General features: G+C 47.4%; 1 protein-coding gene across 20 annotated transcripts in view; it reads left to right on the top strand.

Moving 5' to 3' along the window:
* The window catches only part of Msi2 (musashi RNA binding protein 2), a 359,255-nt gene that overhangs the window by 8,218 nt on the left and 331,160 nt on the right, over nt 1-19,877 (top strand). Inside the window, exon 5 of one of the 20 annotated variants that reach the window (XM_063251259.1) lies at nt 18,308-18,449. The exons of the other annotated variants lie outside the window; for them this stretch is intronic. Within the exon in view, the coding sequence (XP_063107329.1) occupies nt 18,308-18,449 (142 nt within the window). The remainder of the gene's footprint in view (nt 1-18,307; nt 18,450-19,877) is intronic. 20 annotated transcript variants of the gene reach the window in all.

Here is a 19,877-nt window from a genome sequence, read left to right as displayed (position 1 = left end):
CTTTCTGGCTCTCCCTCCTTGCTAACACTCGCCAGAGAACTATTCCATGGAGGTGTTAAAACAAGACTAGTGGAAAGAAACTGTAATTCAAGATGCAAGAAAATCTGTGGCATCGAAGAGCAGGTTTCATATTAGTCCTGTCACAATGTTCTTTCATGTATCATGTAAATAAAAATCTATTCTGACCATAATTTTAATGAGTGACCTAGGAAAGAGTTTGGAATCCTGCAGTTCATCTGTCCCCTTTGCAATGTAAATGAGCATATCTCAAGTGAAGTATAATGGGGCCCTTATTAACTAGTAAAGGGACAGCTCTTTGGAGACCAGTGACTGTTAATTAGTGAAGTCCATTTTGACCCTGGAAGAGAAGGTGGTCCATCCCATCTCTCCTTGTTTCTCAGGGTGATTGTTTCATTTTGTGAAATACTTAGAAGCACTCCCTCCCATCTTTTAAAAAATTAAAATGGCCATGGTACTCTGGGAGATAACTTAATTTGAAGCCTTTGGAGAAATGAGGCTGATGGAAATCAATCATGCCACCTTCTGTCTTTGTGCCCTCTGGGCAGAAGTGGTGTTGCCTGGAAGACTGTTGCTTGAGCTTGTGGCTTCGTTCTTGTGTATGAAGGAACAGGAGACTCCTTCCACCTTTGGGCAGGAGTGGAGACCAGTGTAACCCTCTACCCGTCCCACCTATTCTTGTGCATTACAACACTTCTCACTCCTCCCAATTGTCACTTCCCTCTTTTTACGTTTTATTTTTAATTTTTAAATTTGTTTTGAATGGGTACATGAAAACAGTGTTGTACACGGTGCCATTTGCATTTTAACCCATACGTATGCATTGTGCTTTCCTTAGTTTCAAAGGCCAGAACCTTGTATCGTTTATTCAGCCTTTTTCAGTTACCTTTAGTCTTAGCTGGGTGACCATTGGCAAGTCATCTAAGCCCCTCCAAATCTCCATTTCATTCTCTGGGTATAGTGGCCACATGCCTATAATCCCAGTGCTCTGGGAGGCTGAGGCAGGAGGATTGCGAGTTTGAGCACAGCCTGGGCACCTTGGAGACTTGGGAGACATTATGTTCAAATAAAAAATTTAAAGAGGACTGGAGATATACCTTATTATGAAGACCCAGGTTCAATCCCCAATCTCACCCCCTTCCAAAAAAACAAAAAAGTTAGTATTCATTAAGTGGAATTATTTTGAAGACAAATGTAAAATTCATTGGTGGCCATGTTTACAAGTAAAAGTAGAACCCAGCAAATGTCTACTGATATTATAGAATGATTTTAATAGAATAAACAGATTATAATGATAAAATGACCTCAGAAAAATCGTCACTGGAATGAACATAATCCTCTTGGCAGCAGGGAGCTGTTGATGGTCAGCGTTGAGTAGTTAAATAAATGCGCTGAATCCAGCCTGCTTTTTTCCCAGTGGAAGGATCTGCCAGCCGGTCACATTATGTTGGCTGCTTCAGGTCACAAGAATAGTGAAGCTGTGGAAGGACTGAGTTAGAAGCCAGGTGTTCCTGTTCATGTCTCATCCTCTGACGAAGTGTTAGGGCCCTGGAAGGTTCTGTGCTAAGCGTGTGCCCAGATGGGTGCAGAAGCAGCCCGAGCACTTGCACGTGCACCTCCCGTTCCAGGGGGGTGGTTTCTTGGCAGCTTCTCAAGGGAGAAGGGTGCGGTTCCAGCATGTGGCCTCCCCTTGCTGTTGTGGTCAGGTCACTGTAGCATCTTGCCATCTTGACTGATCTGCAGCTGTCACCTGGCAGCCACGGTTAACCTGCCTGCGGGTGGGTTTCCTCATTCATGTGAGTACGTGGTGGTGTGTCCTGTCCTGTCCACAGCCCTTTGCCACACCAGCAAAGGGACCTGGGAGGATTAGTGGCTTAGCTTCTTTCTCACCGGAGAGTGCTGCTCCTTCCTGTGCTACAAGTCACAGGAGCAGGTGTTGGCTCGAGGAGGAGGGGCACCTTGTCCTACAAATGTCCTCTTGCTGGATTTCGCCTTTCCTCCATGCTCGTATTCCATTGTTCAGGTCAGCCTGCAAAGATGACAGAGCTCCCATGTTCCATGTCAGAATTTTTTTGGCAGACAAGTGAGCTGCCTGTGTCTCCAAGAAGTGGGGGGGAGGACGCAGTTTCTGCAGAAGCTGCTGACCATCTCAGGTCCTCTTGAGGCTCAGCAGCGTGCTCTCTTCCTGTCCTATTGTAGATTTTTAAACCTGGACATTTTTCAGCCAGCATCTCCAAGACACTGCCTAGGGAGATGCGGTTCACCAGCTCCCTCCTCCTGCTGGATTTGGTGTGTTTGACAGGAGCTCAGGCAGCTCTTACTTACTGCCTGATCCATGAGCAAACTCACCTTTGCAGGGGTTCACTAAAGCACCAGTGCTTCCTGGTGCCTGCTGAACTTAAATGAATGAAATGCCTTATACTGGTGTTCAGGGTTTTTCGAGATTTGCATGAGGGACTGTTTCCAACCTATCTCTCATCTCTCCTCTTTCTACCCTTGTGTGGCTTCCCATCTCCTCATAGTATATGCAACAGTGTCTCCTTCAAAGGCCAGCTTAAGATATCGCTGTTCCCTTTCTGAAGCAGAGACCTGTGCTGCTTAATGACAGGGCCACCGGCTACAAGAGGTGCCATTACACAGTGTGTCCCTCTAACCTGCAGTGTGTACTGTGTTTCCCCAGTCTAGGTGGCCAAGATGTCACCAGTGATGTGGTCCTGTTGTGGATTGGAAGGCATTATATGCAGCATATGACTGTGACACTTTTTTTCTCTAGATTTCCGTGTTGCTGTATCTTCTCTGTGGTCATTGCTCTTCCAATAATAATAAATTAGAGGGGCTGGGGATTTAGCTCAATGGTGTAAGTGCCTGCCTTGCAAGCAGGCAGTCGTGAGTTCGATCCCTGGTACTGATAAAAATAAAAGGAAAAAGACAAAAAAGCAAATAATAAATTAGCAAAAACTTCATGACTAAGCCCCTGTATCTGTTAGGGGTTGTGCCGAGCGCTGTTCACTCGTTCAGTCGTTATTTACTCATTGGACGGTACTGAGCGCTGACTGTGTACCGCACATCAGATGGGCTCTGGGGAAAGCACGGAGAAGAGGACATTGCCGCTGGCTTTACGGAGCTCTCACTGAGGTGGGACCGTCAGCAGAATCAACAGGTGGGTGTAGCACCTACTGTCAGATGTGAACCCGAAAGCCAGTCAGAGTGATGGGTGGGGGTGGCAGAGACCATCTCTCCTCATCCATTCAGTTGCCACTTTATGTAGCTCAGTAATTATTTATCAGGTTCCTGCTCAGCACTGGGGCCCATGTTAGGTATTTTGTTGAGTTTTATGGTGTTTAGGTCCATAACAGTAAACTGTGAGGGCACAAGCATATTTTACTAATTAAGGAAAAGTACCTCTTAGCTCTCTTGCACTAGCACTTGTGTACAACACTGACTTCCAGTTAGAATGAATGAAAAGTGACACAGGAGACACAGTGGTTGAGTTCAGTTTGCTGCAGGTTGGGAGGAGGGAGCCACCTGTGCCCAAGGCAAGAATGCAATAAACAGTGAAGCATGAGGGGAGAGGAAGGAAGATCTAAGCTTCTTGGAGGAGGTGGTCTCTGTCCTGATGAGCAGCTAGGAGGAGGAATGGCAAGAATGCGGCTCTTTCTTCCTGCCAGGAACTAGACACGGTCAAGCAAAGGGCACATGTGGCAGCGTGGTCTGGGGTGAGTCTTGGAAAGTACGTCAGGGGCAGGTTGTGGAAAGGCTTTGCTGTTAGGCAGAGCAGATAAATTTGAGCTTTGTCTGGCAGGGCTGGGAGCCTGTTGTATGTGTGCAGGCTCCCGAGGGGTGCTTCGTGGGATGCCGTGAGCTCTTTTGGGCTTCTAAGAAGCCAAGGTCATAGACTACAGCCAATAGAGTTTCGGGGCGAACCTCCCAACTTGGACCTGGGCTTCAGCTTAAAATTCAGACTGTTCTCTCTCTGGTGATAGACCCTTCTTTAGGAGCGATGCTCTTGGCAGTTACTCCCTCTGATCTCTGGGGTATGTGGCAGCTTACAAAGAGCTCTGTTGTTCTCCTGTTTCCACCTTCTTTCTTTCTCTTTTCTTTTTTAATGAGGAACCACAGTGTAGACAAAATCCCAAACATCTCCGCATATTTGTCCTTGTCTAAGCTGTGACTGTGACTTCACATATAGACGACGAGATGTTATTTCTCCTGATGCAGAGATCTCAGATTCCTTATGGGACACCAATGTCCTTTTGCTTGGAACAGTTTGACCTGTGACTTCACAGGTAGCATCTGCTTGGGCTTTGCCTTTGGACAGTGGCGGCTGGGTACAAGGAACAGGCGTTTCTGAAATCATGATGTGTTTTTTGTGTGTGGCATGAGGGGCGGACAGTGCAGTCTTGGGCCAAGCACCCTGTTGTATGTTGTAGCAGTGGCTAAGGATGGCTGGTCCAGATGGGACAGGTACGCACCCCACTGGCTCCTTCGTACAATAGGGTATTCTCTATTCTCTTTGTCTTTCAAGGATAGATAACACCAAGCTTCCAAGCCATCAGAAAGTTGTTCTTTGGCTGGGTGATTGGCTGCTATACATTTTAATTTAAATCCTGAGACTTTAAGTAATAAAGAAGAGATTCAAAACAAAATAAAGAGTTGATTCAAAACAGTGGCTGAGTTAGGATGTTATAGGCCCAGCACTAAGCCTCTGTGTTCGAAATCTCCTTTAATTTAATCCTTATGATGAACTTTACTATTGTTGGTGTGATCTCCACTTGACAGATGGTAAACTGAGAACCACAAAGGTAAATAGTTTTCCCAAGGCCACAGAACTAGTAAGGGTTAGATTGACCTTTGGACTCACTGAATCCCAAGGTCTCCCTTGTTTTTCTGACTACTAACCAAACCCTTAATGCATCCAATGTGAATGGATAGGATTAGGTTCTTCCACTTTGCCTGACTAGTAGAAAATGCTCAGCTAAAGAACAGAATTCCTTGTGTCCAAGAAGCTTCAGGTTACTTTCCATTGCCTATTTTCTGTGAGTCTGTTTAGTGTAGTGGTGACACTTAAATAGCTGTGGAATATCCTATGAAATCATTTAATGGTTTGGTGTCCTCATTTTTATCAACAGGGTTGTCCACAGTACCTCCATCATAGAATTGTTTAAGGAGATGAAATGAGACGATAGGTCTCTGAGCGGCCACACAGTATGGTGCAGTGTAAGCATCCATCCAGTCATCTGTTACTGTCCCCAAGGGTGGCACAGCTCATGTCGTAGGAAGACCTTACTTGGCAGCCTGTGGGTTGATTGGTACTGTTGCCCTTTTCTTTTGGTGATGGATGAGGCAACACATGAAGATGGACAATTCTGTGTTGGTGGCCTGGCTTGCTCGTGAGGTCCTGGCTCTGGAGGCGAGACAGCATGTACCCTTTATCTCAGGTATGCTCCATGGGCACCCAGAATTCATTCCTTTTCTGTATCGGGTGCCTGTGATTTTGCTGCTTCTGAGAGTAAAGTCCTGGGAAGCAGCTAGGGAAGAGCCGGGACCCTGCTGTGTGAGAGGTCTCCTTCAGAGCCTTCCCTCTCCAAGTTCTGGTCTTTATCTGCCTAGGGGTAGTTCTACCAATGACCGATCTGAAAGCATCACATTCATTTATTTGTCACTGGCTGTGACAGGCAAGTTAATGCTAATGGATTCTTTTTTTAGCCTGTTGTCTGGGATGAGTTTCTCCCAAACGTCCTGAAATCTAAGGCATTAGGGGAATGTGTAACTTTTATGGCAGGAGAGGATTTAAAAGATAAATAGGGTTTTGTGTGCAAGGGCCTTAAATTTAGGTTAGGGGCAAGAGCAGGCAAGGGGGGCGGCAGTGTTGCTGGGTAAGCTCGGTCTTTTTAAGAAATCCATTCAGAGCTCTAAATTGCTGTTTCTGTTTCAATTATGTGACAATTTCAAGGGTTTAGAAAAATCTAATAAAATGGTCTTGATGATGCATTCTGGCGAAAGTACTTTGGAAGATCCAGGAGAATAAATTCCTTGGGGGGTCAAGAGATTCTGTCGCTGCCACCTTGGCCTTCTTTTGTTTGGGTTTTTACATTTTTATTGTTTTGAAGGGCAGGAAACAGAGTAGGAATGTATTGAGGGCTTCATCCATATCCTCCACCAAAATGAATTATTCTCTTTGGGCAATTGCAAATAGATGCCTACCGCAATCTTTTTTTTTTTTTTTTTTTTTTTTTTTAAACTCTGTGACACATTGTAAACGACTTTCAGAGCATGATTTGTGTGTGTAGTGAGGTTGCATAAAGCACCAAAGAGAATGTACCAGAGGAGGGGGAAGACTGAGAAGGGAGGCCCTGTAAGAGTTTTTTCTTTTCTCCCATCAAAGCTTTTGATAGTTTCCCAAAGAACAGAAGTTCACAATGGAAGCAGGCTCTTGGGCTGCCTACGGGAACAGAGTGCAGAAAGGCCTAGTGTAGCAAAATGTGATGCTGAGTGACATTAATGAGGTGACCGCTCGGGTGGGAGGGAGGCATGGGAGCAGCCAAGTCGCAGTTCCCATGACTGGCTCCCGGCTGAGTGTGTCTCCTCCTGAGTGCTCACATGGGCGGGGTGTGTGCTTGTGCACGCACACACCTTTTTTCCTGCATCTTCACAAGAAAGTTTTAACCCCAGACTCTCCACCCTGGACAGTCCATGTGTGATCCTTTGTGTCCTCTGTTTCTACCTGCCACAGGAGGCAGTTTTGTTTTACTTTCTGAGTGCCTGCTGGAGCCCCGGTGGGGTGTGTGGGGCCAGAATCCTAGCTGGAACAGCCTCACTGTGACCTCTCTGGGACAAGAGTGTGAAAAGTCAATATCCTTATTTCTGAAATGGATTCCAGGCAGAGTAGAAGAGAAAGAAAACCTATTGGTGTATAGCTTTTTTTTTCCTTCGAATCCTCATAACTCTTCGTATAGGTGGTACAATTGCTTCTTAAATATTTTAATGTCTTGGAGAGTATTCTGCATTTCCATGTCCTTTCTGTGCAAGCATTTGCAGTGACCCCAAGCATGTGCCTGGTAAGGAGGTGAGAAGCTTGAGTGCTGCTGACTTCCTGGACAGCCCCCAGGGGTCCCTGGCTTTGTGGTCCTCCCACTTCAGAAGGAAGCTAGTGACTTCATCTCCTTCCATACATGTTGTTGGATCAGCAGTCTATAGGATAGTGGGCAAGTGTTCGAGAAACCTCCATGAGATCTTAAGCAAAAAAAGCCAGCTGGGGTCTGGCGTGAGCAGGTGGACCCATAGCGTGTATTTGCAGAAGCAGCCGGTTTTTATACTTTTTTGACGCGATTCCCTTTGGGGTAGCTCTCAGATATGTCATTTTTGTAGCTAGAGGCAAACAAACATGCACAAGTGTTTCAGTGTACACATAGGTAACACTCACAATAAAAACCAACCTATGGGTTCAGTCGTCATCTGCCTGGGGAAAAAGGATCAAATTAGGATACGGGGACCTAGGAAAAAATTGAATTGTGGGTCTCTGCAAGACCGCTGCATGTATACATTTCCTCTTCTGTTTTCAAAGCAGATAATTGGTTTTAGTAAGAACTTCTGACTTGATTAGGGGGCCCTTAGGAAATTAAAGTGTGTTTGAATTTCACAAGTATAATTTTAATTATACAAATTTTGCATTTTTCACTAGGGAGCCAGGTTCAGAACTTGTTTTCCTGTACTAATAGGGGTGGTAAAGCTGATTATGGCAGAATGCCTTACTCGGATCACTTTGAAAATAAAAATCCTTGGATCTGATCATTGTTTTCCCCTGCAGTACACGATGTTCGGGTTAGTGTCCATGCACATCCCGTGTCCTTGTTAAAAAATGATTTTTCACTGGTTCCACACAACTACAGAGCTGATGGCCATCGTGGGAGTGGTAGTGGTGGTGGGGCGGGGAAGCTCATTATGAATTTTTCTGCTGCACTTGCTGAAAGAATTCAATTAAAGTTCTAAAGAGCTCAGGTCCTGCCTGGGCAGCTTGTGTTTGGCACACCGCCACGTCAGCGTGTCGTGAGTGCCTTTATTGCCCCATCAGCCTGTTCGCCCGAAGCTGGAGCATTCTCAGCATTGGATCTCCTCTTCAGCATGGCCCCCGTGGCTAGAGTGGAGGGTACCATGAGCGCTCCCTACAGCTGCCAGGAGATGACCAAGGGAGGATGTGGGACCTCACGGGCCTCCTCAGGGAAGGCTTGACTGTGTTCATGGGAAATGGCCATGTTTTCAGGGCTACCTGGACAAAATCCCCCAGGTGTTGTGCAGCACTTTTGGGTTGGAATTTGAGTTCTTCAGACAGCTCCTGCCTGTGGAGGGGTTTAGAGAGCTGCCTGGAGATGACTCCTCAGCCCTCTGAGCTCAGATATTGACAGGAGACATTGAATGGAACAATTGTGTATGACAGGGAACTCACGAAACCAGCTTGTGAATGACTGTGTTGTACAGGTTGGGGCCTGAGAATATGGGAAAACAAAGCTCCACATAGAAGCCTGACGCCGCCCTGTCCCCTCACGCTGCATGTTAATCCTCGACTTTATGTGTGTTCCTTGCCATCGAGTGGGTGATGGCTTAGCGGACTTCTGAAGCGGGCTCCCTGTGTTCGAACTCTTGCTGTGTCACTTACCGGCCTTGTGGTTGGCAGCAGGTTGGCTCTAAGGATTCTGTGCCTTTGCTGGTCATCTGCAAAATGGACAGAACACGTTCTGTCTCCTTCCCGGGATCATTCTGAAATTTTGTGAACGTCATAAAATGCTTCAAATTCTGGCTGTCGGAGGAGAAGTGTTGCCCAGTGTAGGTGTGAGTTCAGCATGGTTAGCAGGGTGTGTCCGGCAGCAGGTTGGCCAAAGGATGTCTGTGTGTCCGTGCTGTGAGTGCTGCAGTCTACCACTGCGCGTATTTTTATTTATTTATTTATTTTCACATATTTTTAATGTATTTGAGAAGTACGAAAGAATATACCTATACACCAACATGTATGTGCGCATGTGAGTGTGTATGGCTTGGGTAGGATGGCAGTGTGTTTTGGATCCCGTGAGAGTGCATAATATTTTGGGAGCTCAGGCCTTGGACTCAAAGGAATCTAGTTTGAAACTTGGTGCCATCACTAACTCTGTGACCTTAGGAAAGGTCTAGATCTTTCTGAGCTTCAGTTCTGCTGTTCAAAAATGAAGCTAGTGGAGTTGTAGAAGTTCGGTGAGACTGTCTAAACTAGTTATCCGGTGTACAATTAATTGAAAAAATTCTTGGGTCTATAATGAGAAAAAAATTTTTTTTGGGGGGTGATGTGTGATCCTATGGCCTTTGTACGGAGCTATATCCCCAATCCCTTTAATTTTTTTTTTAATTTTACGATCGGGTCTCACTAAATTGCCGGTTGCTGAGGCGAGCCTTGACCTTGTGTGCACTACCATCCTGCCCCCCCCCCCCAATATTTTAAGGCCATCTTAAAAATGGAAAAGGTACAAAGTGTTCATTTGCTCTTGATGGTGATGAAAATATCTGAAATTAGAGAGCAGATTAGCAAAACATAGAACCCAGAGGAGTGTTACATATTTGTAATCTATGCAAGAAGGTGCTGTCTCCTTACAAAGGTGCCCACAGCCTTTGATGATACTTAGTTCGTTTTGAAGCTGGACGCTCAGGGTTAGACAGTGAGAAAGCCTGGGGAATGCCTGGAAGAAAGGAGTAACCTCAGTAAAATGAAAACTCTGGCTGTGAGTGAGGGCAGGTGAGAAGGAGGGTGTTGGGGTGGGACACAGGACATTAGGCTTTGATCTACCAGTCTGTGAGCCTGCATGTGAGTGGGAGTGAGCTTGGCAGAGCTCCAGGAAGTGACCACAGTATCCAGCTCTCAGCTTGGGACATCCTGATCCTCAGACCTGTTGTTCACCCTCTGGCCTTAGGTTATCTCCAGGGTGCAGGTCCATATTGTCTTCCTCTTGTCCAAATCAAGCCTGTCCATTGGATGGAGTTTCCCAAGCGTCACTAGGGAATGGAGGGGACAAGATTTTGATTATAAAAGAACCTGCAGCAGAGAGTGGGGTGTATGTGGGGGTTAGAGTGTGGAGGGTGGAAAGGGAAAGAGAATAGGGGTGGTCAGGAGGAGGGAAATAGTGGCAGATTACATTGACTAATTATAGGGAAAAAGCCCTATTTGCTGCTCCATTAAGTGGTCGCTAGGCTATGAAGTAGTTTATTGTAATTAATGCAGAAATTGCAAATAAGTGTTGGGTCTCTAGGAGCTCCACCCTCCGTTTGCTCTCTGCATTTGTCACCCCCTTTGTTGTCCTGTATTGTCTTGGGGAGCACGCTTTGGGAAAGTCCTGAGCTGGCTTTCTACAGGTTTATTTTGATGAGTAAGGAAGATCTCTTGCCTGATCTCCTTCCCAGACTTCTATAGGGGCTTTTATATTTCCTCAGGATGAAGGAGGAGAGACAAACCCAGGCTATCATTGCTATTCCTGCCACAATTACTTTAATTTCCCCGCGTCTGAAAGTGGCAGGTTTCACCGCCAGGTCCACCGAGTTAGAGGCCTTGTGGAGTTGTGATTACTTTCCTTGATGATTTCTTGTTCAAATCAGTGGTGCTCTTAATTTTCCAGATGAAGTAAAAAGAAAATTGGAGACTCCCCTCCCGCCCTGTGTCTCTTCATCCAAGATTTTCTGAGCATGACTCTGATTTGGAGGGTTAATATTAATTAGGAGCTGGGTTAGACCTCGGTTGCTTGATGAGGGAGCTTCAACTGTCATGACAAATGTGGCTCCTTTTGCTTGTCCCTGCTTTTTTTTTGGTGAAAGTTTCTGGGTTTAGAAATAATACGCAGAGAGAGAGAGAGAGAGAGAGAGGCAGGCAGACTGCTGAAGCATTGGGGCACATTCCCGTGGGCCTGGAGGGGGAAACGAGACCAGATCGCAGAGCCTGGTCTGGGTTCTGAGCTGCCAGTTTTCCCAGCTGGGTGCCACGGCTCTTTGCCTCAGTTTCTTTTTCTGTAACTGGCAGTCATCTCTCCAGCTTCCTGAAAGAGGCATGACTCATTTCCTCATAGTTTCTGATTCGGGTGATACTTGACTGTCTGTGAGGTGAGTCCCTTTCCAGTAACAAGTAACTTAGAGAGGCGCCTCATTTTGTGCTGAGGCTCAAAGTCCTTGCTTCCAAGTCTTAGCAGTGCTGACTCGGTCTTTTAGGAGAGGTGGCAGAAAGGACAAGGACAGAGAGAACCAGTGAGCTCACCGTCCAGTGAGTGGAGAGGGACCAGAGATAGGGGTCACCTGCTTTTTTGCATCAGGGAGTTTTCTCCTGTGGCCTGTAGGTTTGGAGTGGGGTTTTTTTTTGGGTGGGTTGCTGTGTGGTTGGAGTGGACAGGAGGATGGTTACCTGGAGGTGTGAGTGTTCCAAGCATGGCAGCAGAGACTTGGTGAACATGACCTTGGGCAGATTGCCTGCAGTTTGATGCCTTGGTTTCCCCAAGTGCAGGCTGAGGAAGAATGAAGGCAGGTGGTGGGAAGCAGCATGCCTGAGGATTAAGGGGTGAGCTTAGGAGGTAGGCAGGTTTAACGTTTCCTTCCGGGCTAGGAGTTTCCCAGCTGTGTAACCTTGAGGAGTTCACTTAACTGTGCTAGTTCTCAGTTGCTCAATCTGTAAGATGGGGTGGTAGAGTACTGGTATCCGCTGTCCTCCAGTACTGTTGTAAGGTATCCCTGAGACGGGCCTCCTGCAGCAAATGGTTGTACACGGCAGCAAGTCGGTGATGTGACCAGTGGCCACATCAAGAAAACGTGAGCCTGTAGATTGCCTTTCTGATTCAGGACAGTGACGGATCGGGGCAGCTGACCAGGAGAGTCCCAGCATTTCCCACCTTGTCTGTTGTCCTGGCACCACCTGGCTTCCAGGGATGGGGTCTGAGGGGACCCCTTGTGTGACATCTTCTTCAGTTCACTGTGGAGAAAGGAGAAGGGAAGAGGAGGCTCCGTGCCCAGGTGACGTGGTGACCCACATCTGGTGCCATGTGACATTCAGAAGCTTTGCTTGACGAGGCAGAGCTGATCAAAGGCTGTTTGCTGTCGTAGAGTTCTTCATGGGCTTGGCAGACAGCTCTGCCTTTTTATCGCGTTCTCTCCCACTAAGTCTGCCTCCCTGTTGGTGAGCTGGTTTTGAGGCCACGCTGGCACCTGTTCCTTATGCCTTGTGTGCACCACAGGAGCCTCCTGAACCCGGGGCATGGCTGTGCCACTGCTGCCGTGGAGAGGTGGACAGCCAGTGGGGACAGCAGCTTCTATCAGATGTACCCAGCTTCAGGTTACTCCGGGACAGGCCTGCGGGGGCACTGTAGGTAGGACAGTTCTGAGTACTCGCTGTGTTCACACTGTGATTGTCACTCTCCAGGAGGGACTGTGGAAAGGAGGAGTGTGTTGGAAAGCAGCTGCCAGGAAGGGAGGAAGGGGAACCAGGTAAAGGAGGCAGCTATACCACACACAGCAGGCCCTTGCTTCTGTGGGTTCTGAGTCTGAGGATTTGACCAAGTGCAGGTACAGTAGATTTAAAATTGTGTCTGAAGTGAGGTAAGGTGGTACATGCCTCTACTCCCAGCACTCTTGGAGGCTGAGGCAGGAGGATTGCAATTTTAAGCCCAGCCTGGGCAGTTCAGCCACTTAGTGAGACCCTGTTCAAAACAAAAACGAAAACGACGACAACCCCCAAATGTAAAAAGGGATGGAGATGTAGTTCCTTGTGATGGCCCCAGGTTCAATCCCCAGTAATGCCAAAAAATAAAAGCGCCTGTATGGATCAAGGACAGTTTTGTTTTGTTTCATGTCGTTATTCCCTAAACAATACAGTATTGTGACTATATATCAAGCATCGGCGTTGTATTAGGTGTTATAAGTCACTTGGGCAGACTTTAAGTATTGCATTGGTCACTTTCTCGTTGGTGGGACAAAATACCCAGCACAGCTTAGAAGAGGAGGAGAGAGGGGCTGGGGATTTAGCTCAGCGGCATAAGCACCTGCCTTGCAAGCAGGTGGTCGTGAGTTCGATCCCCAGTACCGATAAAAATGAAAAAGACAAAAAAAAAAAAAAAAAAAAAAGAGGAGGAGAGGTTTATTTGGCTCTCAGTTTCCACTGAAAGTCATCTGGCTCCGAGGCAGAAAGGGCATGGCGGAAGGGTCTCAGGACAGCCGCTCATCCTCAGGAAACTGAAGTAGAGGGGAGCTGGGTACAAGCATGCACCCTTCCGAGTCACGCTTCCTGTGAAGTCACACTTCCACTCCAGCCTCCTAACAGCAGTCAGCTATGAGCTCATCTGTGGGAATCCACTGGTGGGTATAGTGCCACCATGATCCACGTACGTGAGATTTGGAACACATTGTAGATCTCAACCATAATACATATAAAGGGGGATGAACATACGTTATATGCAAATACCATGCCATTTTGTACAAGGAAATTGAGCATTCTTGGGTTCTGGGTTCCTTGAGGGTCCTGGAATCATTCTCCCTGGGAATATTGAAGAATGCTGTGTTTTACAAATATAAAGTTGCCCGGAATACACTTAGAACCTGAAGAGATCCAGAATCAGCCACTGGCCTGCCCTCCAGCTGTTCCTAGGCTGGCAGTGAGGCAGGTGCATAAACCAGGAAGTGTGTACTGGCCAAGCATGGCCTTGTGCAGACGTGAATGCAGATGAAGACGGGGTGCAGGGACAGAGCTGGCAGAGCAGACCATCAGAGGAGGCCTGTGAGCTTTCTCAGGAGCTAAGAGAGACCCGTGGAAAGCTATGTGATTTCGGGGGAGTGTGACCAACGGAAGAGGTAGGGGAAGATTGATTTGCTCATCGTGCAGGAAATGTCAGCAGCTTCTGTCCTGAACCAAGCCCAAAGGTGGGGAGTGGTGATACTGCTGGGACCAATACAGCCCAATCTCTGTGCTTGTGGAGTTTGCAGGTGGAGGGACGCATTCATGAAGGAACGTACTGCATGCTTTGTCCATGATACCATCCAAGCTATGAAGATGTGCTGGGCGTTCAAGGCAGCATAACAGAGAGGCCAGGCCTCCTGTGGGGCTTGGGAAGTGATAGCAGTACTGGAGAAGTATGCATGTGGGAGACAATTGGGGAGGGAAGGGTTGGGGTGCATTCTGCATGCTAGGGGAAGCTGCTGTCTGGAATGGAAAGGGTAAGAAGTACACGCACAGGAGATGAACACAGGCAGGACTGGAGCCAGAGGCTTACTCTTACCCTAAGAGGCTTGGGGATCTCATTTAAAGATTTAAGAAAGAAGAAGAGACGGTCAGTTTTGAGTTTTGAAAAGATCACCTTGTAAGGGTCAGGGTTTAGCTCAGTGGCATAAGCGCCTGCTTAGCAAGCGCAAGGTCATGAGTTTGATCCCCAGTATCCCCCCCCAAAAAAAGGAAAATAAAAGATCACCTTTACTGTCTATGGAAAATGAGTTTGAGGGGGGGCCCCCAGCAGATAGTTGGATCAGAGAGGAAGTTGCAGAATCACCTGAGTGAGGACGTGGTGGCCTGGCTGAGTTCTTGAGGATGGAGATGTGGAGCCCAGTGGATGGATGTGAGATCTGTCTGAGAATCGAGCCGCAGGAAATGGGTTTGGTTAGCTGAATAGGAAGTGCTCAAGGTGAGAGGCAGATCTGGATTGTTCTCTGCGTAGTCAGAGCCCCAGCCCTATCTCCATGGGTGGGCATGCAGGAAGTGTGTGCCTGTCTTGGGGGTTAAGCTTTTTCTTTTTTTTTTTTGGTACTAGAGATCGAACTAATGACCTCTTGCTTGCCAGGCAGGCGCTTATGCCACTGAGCTAAATCCCCAGCCCTTGGCAGGGAGGGGCTTAAACTTGACTGCATAGCCAGGCACCTGTACTTTCTTGATGTATTCCGTGGACAAACCTTTGTTGAGCGTGTACTATATACTTATTTATAAATGACCTACTTTATTTCTGCACTCAAGTAATATATACATTTAATCAAATAACTAAATATAAAATAGGATGAGCAAAAAATGCTGAACAGAAAAGTTTTAGACTTTTACCTTTACACCCTACTCCAGGGCCATAGCTTGGGACATGGAGACCCCTCATGTGGGGGTCGTATGGGATGGCTGTTGGAGAAAGGAGCACTCCAAAGTCTCAGCACTCTGGGGTCAGTTCTACCTGGGCCCCAGGATACGTAGGGAGGTCTCTGTGGAGTCCCGTGCCCATGTGTGCGTGCATGAGGCCAGTAAAAGTGTGTCTTTCCCTAAAGTGGCCTTAGCTGTATCTCATGAGGTGTGTGAGCTCTTATTGGGGCTTGAAGTGTGCTACGCGTGTTTGTTCATCCTGCTGGGCTGGGTGGGCTACTGTAGTCCTCCTTCTGGCTTGCCTGGGCTGCACTGGGTGAAGAGGAATTGTCCTGTATTTATAGTTAATATCAGTGACAAAATTTCTTTTTGAAGAACATTCTATCATGAGAAAGAGACAGACAGACAGATGATGCAAGCAGCCCATAGAACCAGGTTAGATACTCCTGGTATGGTGCCCATCCAGTGGGTGGAGGGCTGCACTAACCGCGCTACCCTGGCTTGTCAACATAAGGAATATAGAATCTGCTCCTCACACCTCTGCTGTCTGCAGTGGCCCAGTCCCCGATTCTGAGCCCTCCTGAGCCATCCACCCTTCCCTTTGTCCAGTAGGTTGAGGACACTACTGGTCTGTTGGCCTCCAAAGACCCTCGTGGGTCTGGACAGGACACACAGTTAACTGTGTCCATCTTTGCAGTCCCTGTGTTCCTTTAGTTTGCTAGAGCCCATTGCCACAGCTGCCCTTACTCTGTCCCTGGGTCCTGAGAGGCGGAGTCCATCCTCATGCACCTCGTCTAGCTATTCCTTTGAGCAGAGCCAGAGTGAGGATGCAGGTTCTGGAGAGGGCTTTCCAGGGCCTTGTTTCCATATGTTGTGTCTCAATCTTTCCATGAGGGAGCAATGCTTCATGGGCACACGAGCTGCTTCTACACTAGAAACGTGAGGATATCCAAGGTGGTCGCGGCACCTGTCAGGCCTGCTGTGTAAAAGAGGCGTTCTGCAGTAAAGCAGTCCTGCCCTAAAGTCATGACAAATGTCACAGCTGGCTGGTGACAGTCCTCCTCTGTAGGGTAACTTGTAGGAGAATCAGGGGCAAGCACAGGCAAAATGATGCCCAGACACTGGAGAAGGAGAACCTGGAATGTAATAAAGCAGCTGAAAATGTGTCTTCCATCTCTTTTTGGGTTGAAGGGCTTTACAAAGGACATGACATTGAACATTTGTTCCTTCTTTGACTTCCTTGCCTGCTTCCTTGAGGGAAACTAGAAGTTGTTACTCTTAGGTGTGGTTCCCAGCTACTTTGGTGAATTCTTGTGTTCTGACCTTGGGGCTTCACTTGTTGAGACAGGATCTCACTACGTAGTTCAGCCTGGCTAAACTCACTGTGTAGGCCAGGCTGACCTCTGCTCGAAGTGATCCTCCTTGACTCAATCCCCAAGTTCTGGGATTATAGCGGTGCACCACCATGTCTAGCAAGAATTTCACATCTTTATCTGGGATGATGGGTCCACTTCAAACAAAAAGTGAAATGTGTGTTGTGGCCTTCACAGTCAGACGGTACTCACAGGCAGAGCCCCCAGAGGGGGCTCTGAAAGGCCGTGGAAACTGGGCAAGGTGGTTCATCCCTGTTATCCTAGCACTCTGGGAGGCTGAGGCAGGAGTGGATTCAAACCCAGTCTGGGCAATTTAGTGACTTATAGAGATCGTCGCAAAATAAAAAATAAAAGGGCTGGAGGTGGGGCTCAGTGCGAAGGCTCTGGATTCAATCCCCCAGTACCACAAAAGAGAAAGAAGGGGGAGTGAGGGAGGAAGGAAGTGGGGAGGGAAGGAGAGAAAAGGTCCATAGAAATCAGCCTGGAAGCCAGGGTGGTGTTTTCCAAGCATGGCAGTGGGATACTGAGTTTGCCAGTGTCTCCGAGTTCGCCTCCTCTGCCCCTTGGAGGAGCTGTGCAGAAGGCGTAGTCCTACACGTGGAGGGGGACGGGCCTGGGGAGTTCCTGCCCCTGTTGCATAATAAATCTGATACTAAAATTAGTGCGCACCTCCTGAGCTGTAATTCTCGCTGAGACCATAAAGAAGCGTGTGTGGCCAGCTTGTCTCTCAGGACTGGGGGATGTTGCTTTATGTCAGATAAGTGTCTGGGTCTCAGATTCAATTTTTTTATGACAGCATCTCCCACGTTTTCCTGCTTCCTCTCTCTCCCCCTCTGTTTTGTAAGGGTTGGAGGAAACAGAGGGTGGAGAGAGCCGGGAATATTTTACTTTCTCTTTGGGTGTGTGTAAGTCTCTGTCACGTCGGTAGAGAATCCATTCAGTGACAAGGTCTTAGTCACCTCCTTGGCGTTTACTGTACTTCACACAGGGAAGTGGGGACAGACTTCTTTCCCCAGGGAAGGTGTCTGTGGGTTGGATTCCTTGTTCTGAGCAGTTGGGTGGCCAGCTAACTATTTTAGCAATTAGGGAGGCATCTGGGTCCCTGAGTGTGTGGCAGCCTTTCTGGCTGGTATACTCCTGCTTTTCAAATAAGGTTCACCTTTAACTACAAACGGCTGTGACAGGAGTTGTATTTAATTTTAAATTGGCCATGTCCAGCAACTCTTGGTTACTCTAAACAATAAAAACGTTTTAAATCTTTGCACAGCTGTGTTCTCTGTGTGAGGGCTTGTCCTTCGGTGATGGGGGCACCTGGACCCCCTCCCCACTTCCCTTCTTTTTCCTATTCGAACTCACCAAGACTTCTAGAAAGCGCTATTAGGCCAGGGGCAGAATCCCCTCCCGTAAACTCCCAGAGTGAGTGGTTGGGAAGTTTATAAGCAGAGGCTGCCCGGGGTCAGTCAGTAATATCAACCCCTGGGGCTGAAGTGCTTCCTTTGAGGGTAGAACCTGAAGTTGGTTTGTATGGCAGACGTTTTAAAGAGCCCATAACTTTTCCTCCCTGCTCCCCTGCCCCCCACTTCGGGAGCCTTGATTTGTCTCTTGTAATCAGAAACAGATTTTGAGCTCCTGATCCATTATAGATGTGTTTAAGATGAATGCCAAGCCCGAAGCCACGTAAAGATCATGTGAAGACAAAGAAGATCATGTGAAAATATATTTAGATACAAAGGAAGGAGAGGAAGAGGGGAGAAAATGGGAAGAAATAGCCTCTTCTGAGTTCTCAAACCAGGAGGAACGCACAACACAAAACTCATTTCAGGACCCGAGAAGACCCCGGGAAGAGATCCCAGCCAATTTGGTCTTCATGTGGGAGGAACTGCCCAGCAAAGAGGTCACGAAGGACGCTGTGCACTTTCCAGAAGCGGCATCTTCGGGTGGTACCTCCCTGGCACTCAGGGCAGGTGTGTCTCAGGCTTGCAGTGGAGGATGGCAGTTTGGGGGGTTACACAGGGGGCCAATGCATTCCTATCTGGAGACCCCACTTTGGGAACTGTTGATCTGCAGGTAGTCTTTAAAGAGAGTGAACACCAATAGAAACAGCCAACTTCAGGTGAATAAAGTGTGTAGGACAGAAGCTGAGCTCTCAGCAAGGAAGCCCATTGCACTAACGTTGCAGATCAGCCTGGCCAGGCTCAAGACTTAGTTTCCTTTTTAATTCTGTGAGGGGGCCTGCTGAGCTAAGCTGCGCTGTGTCCAAGTTCTGGTTTCTTTCATCCATGTTTTAAATCACGCAAAGATTTAAAACGTCTTTTTTCCCCTTCTGTCCTGAGAGTCATCCTACTTGGCTGTGCGGGGGCCTGCACCCACTGAGGTTGTATGGGTGATGCCTGGCTGCAGAGTTTCCAAGGTGGCCCTTGTTTCAGCTGTCCTTGAGGCTCATGCCTGTGTTTGTCCCCACCCTTTCTGGCATTGGCAGTGCAGCTGCTGGCTGGCCTAGAACTTGCTCCTAACTGAAGTGTGTCTCACCCCAAACAAAAAAATAAACTTGTGTGTTCTATGTATGTATTCTAGAGGTGCATATGAGTGTTTTTTCTTTTCCCTTGACAAGTTTGTGCCCTACAGCTGTGCAATTATAGCTTGCTTTGAAATGTGGAAAATATATTCATTTTAAGTGACTGGGGTAAGTAGGAGGAGATGGTAAAGTAGGATTTGGTGTATAAAACTTCATTCAAACACGTTTCATGAAATATTGTAAGAGATGGGGGTTTTTTTTTGGTTTGTTTTTTGTCTTTTTGAGACAGTCTTCAGGGATGTAGCTCAGTGACACAAGCGCCTGCCTGGCAAGCACAAGGTTGTGAATTTAATCCCCAGTACCAAAACCAAAACTAAAACTAAAACTAAAACAAGAACAAAAACTAAAACAAAATCAGGATAATTGAGACAGGGTCTCTCTATGCAGTTCAGTCTGGCCCCTGAACTCACTTTGTAGCTTAAGCTGGTCTCAAATTTGTGGCAGTCCTTCTGCCTCAGCCTCCTGAGTGTTGGGACTATAGGTGTGTGCCACCATGTCCAACTAAGAGACAGATATTTAAAAGAAGACAGTTTTGGGGTTGAGGATTTAGCTCCAGGGCACAAGTGACTGCCTGGCAAGCATGTGGTGGTGAGTTCGATCCCCAGTGCCAAAGAAAAAAAAAGAAAAGTTTCTAAGTTGATGGGGTTTATTTTTCCTAATATAGATTTTTTTTTGAGTTGTCGTGGAGATGAGAAGCTTGGTGCTTACTGATATCATCTCTTTCCTCTGGTGTGGAGGGTGTTGCTATTTCTCCCCCCATTTGAACTCTGTCCTATCTATGCTAGTGGGGAAACGGAAGTTCAGGTTGGCCAAAGGT

Source organism: Cavia porcellus, unplaced genomic scaffold (genome assembly GCF_034190915.1).
Source record: "Cavia porcellus strain 051 isolate PalLab524CR breed Dunkin Hartley unplaced genomic scaffold, mCavPor4.1 scaffold_6, whole genome shotgun sequence".
Lineage (NCBI taxonomy): Eukaryota > Metazoa > Chordata > Mammalia > Rodentia > Caviidae > Cavia > Cavia porcellus.
The sequence above is the reverse complement of the archived record's forward strand: the minus strand, read 5'-3'. Positions and strand labels throughout refer to the sequence as shown.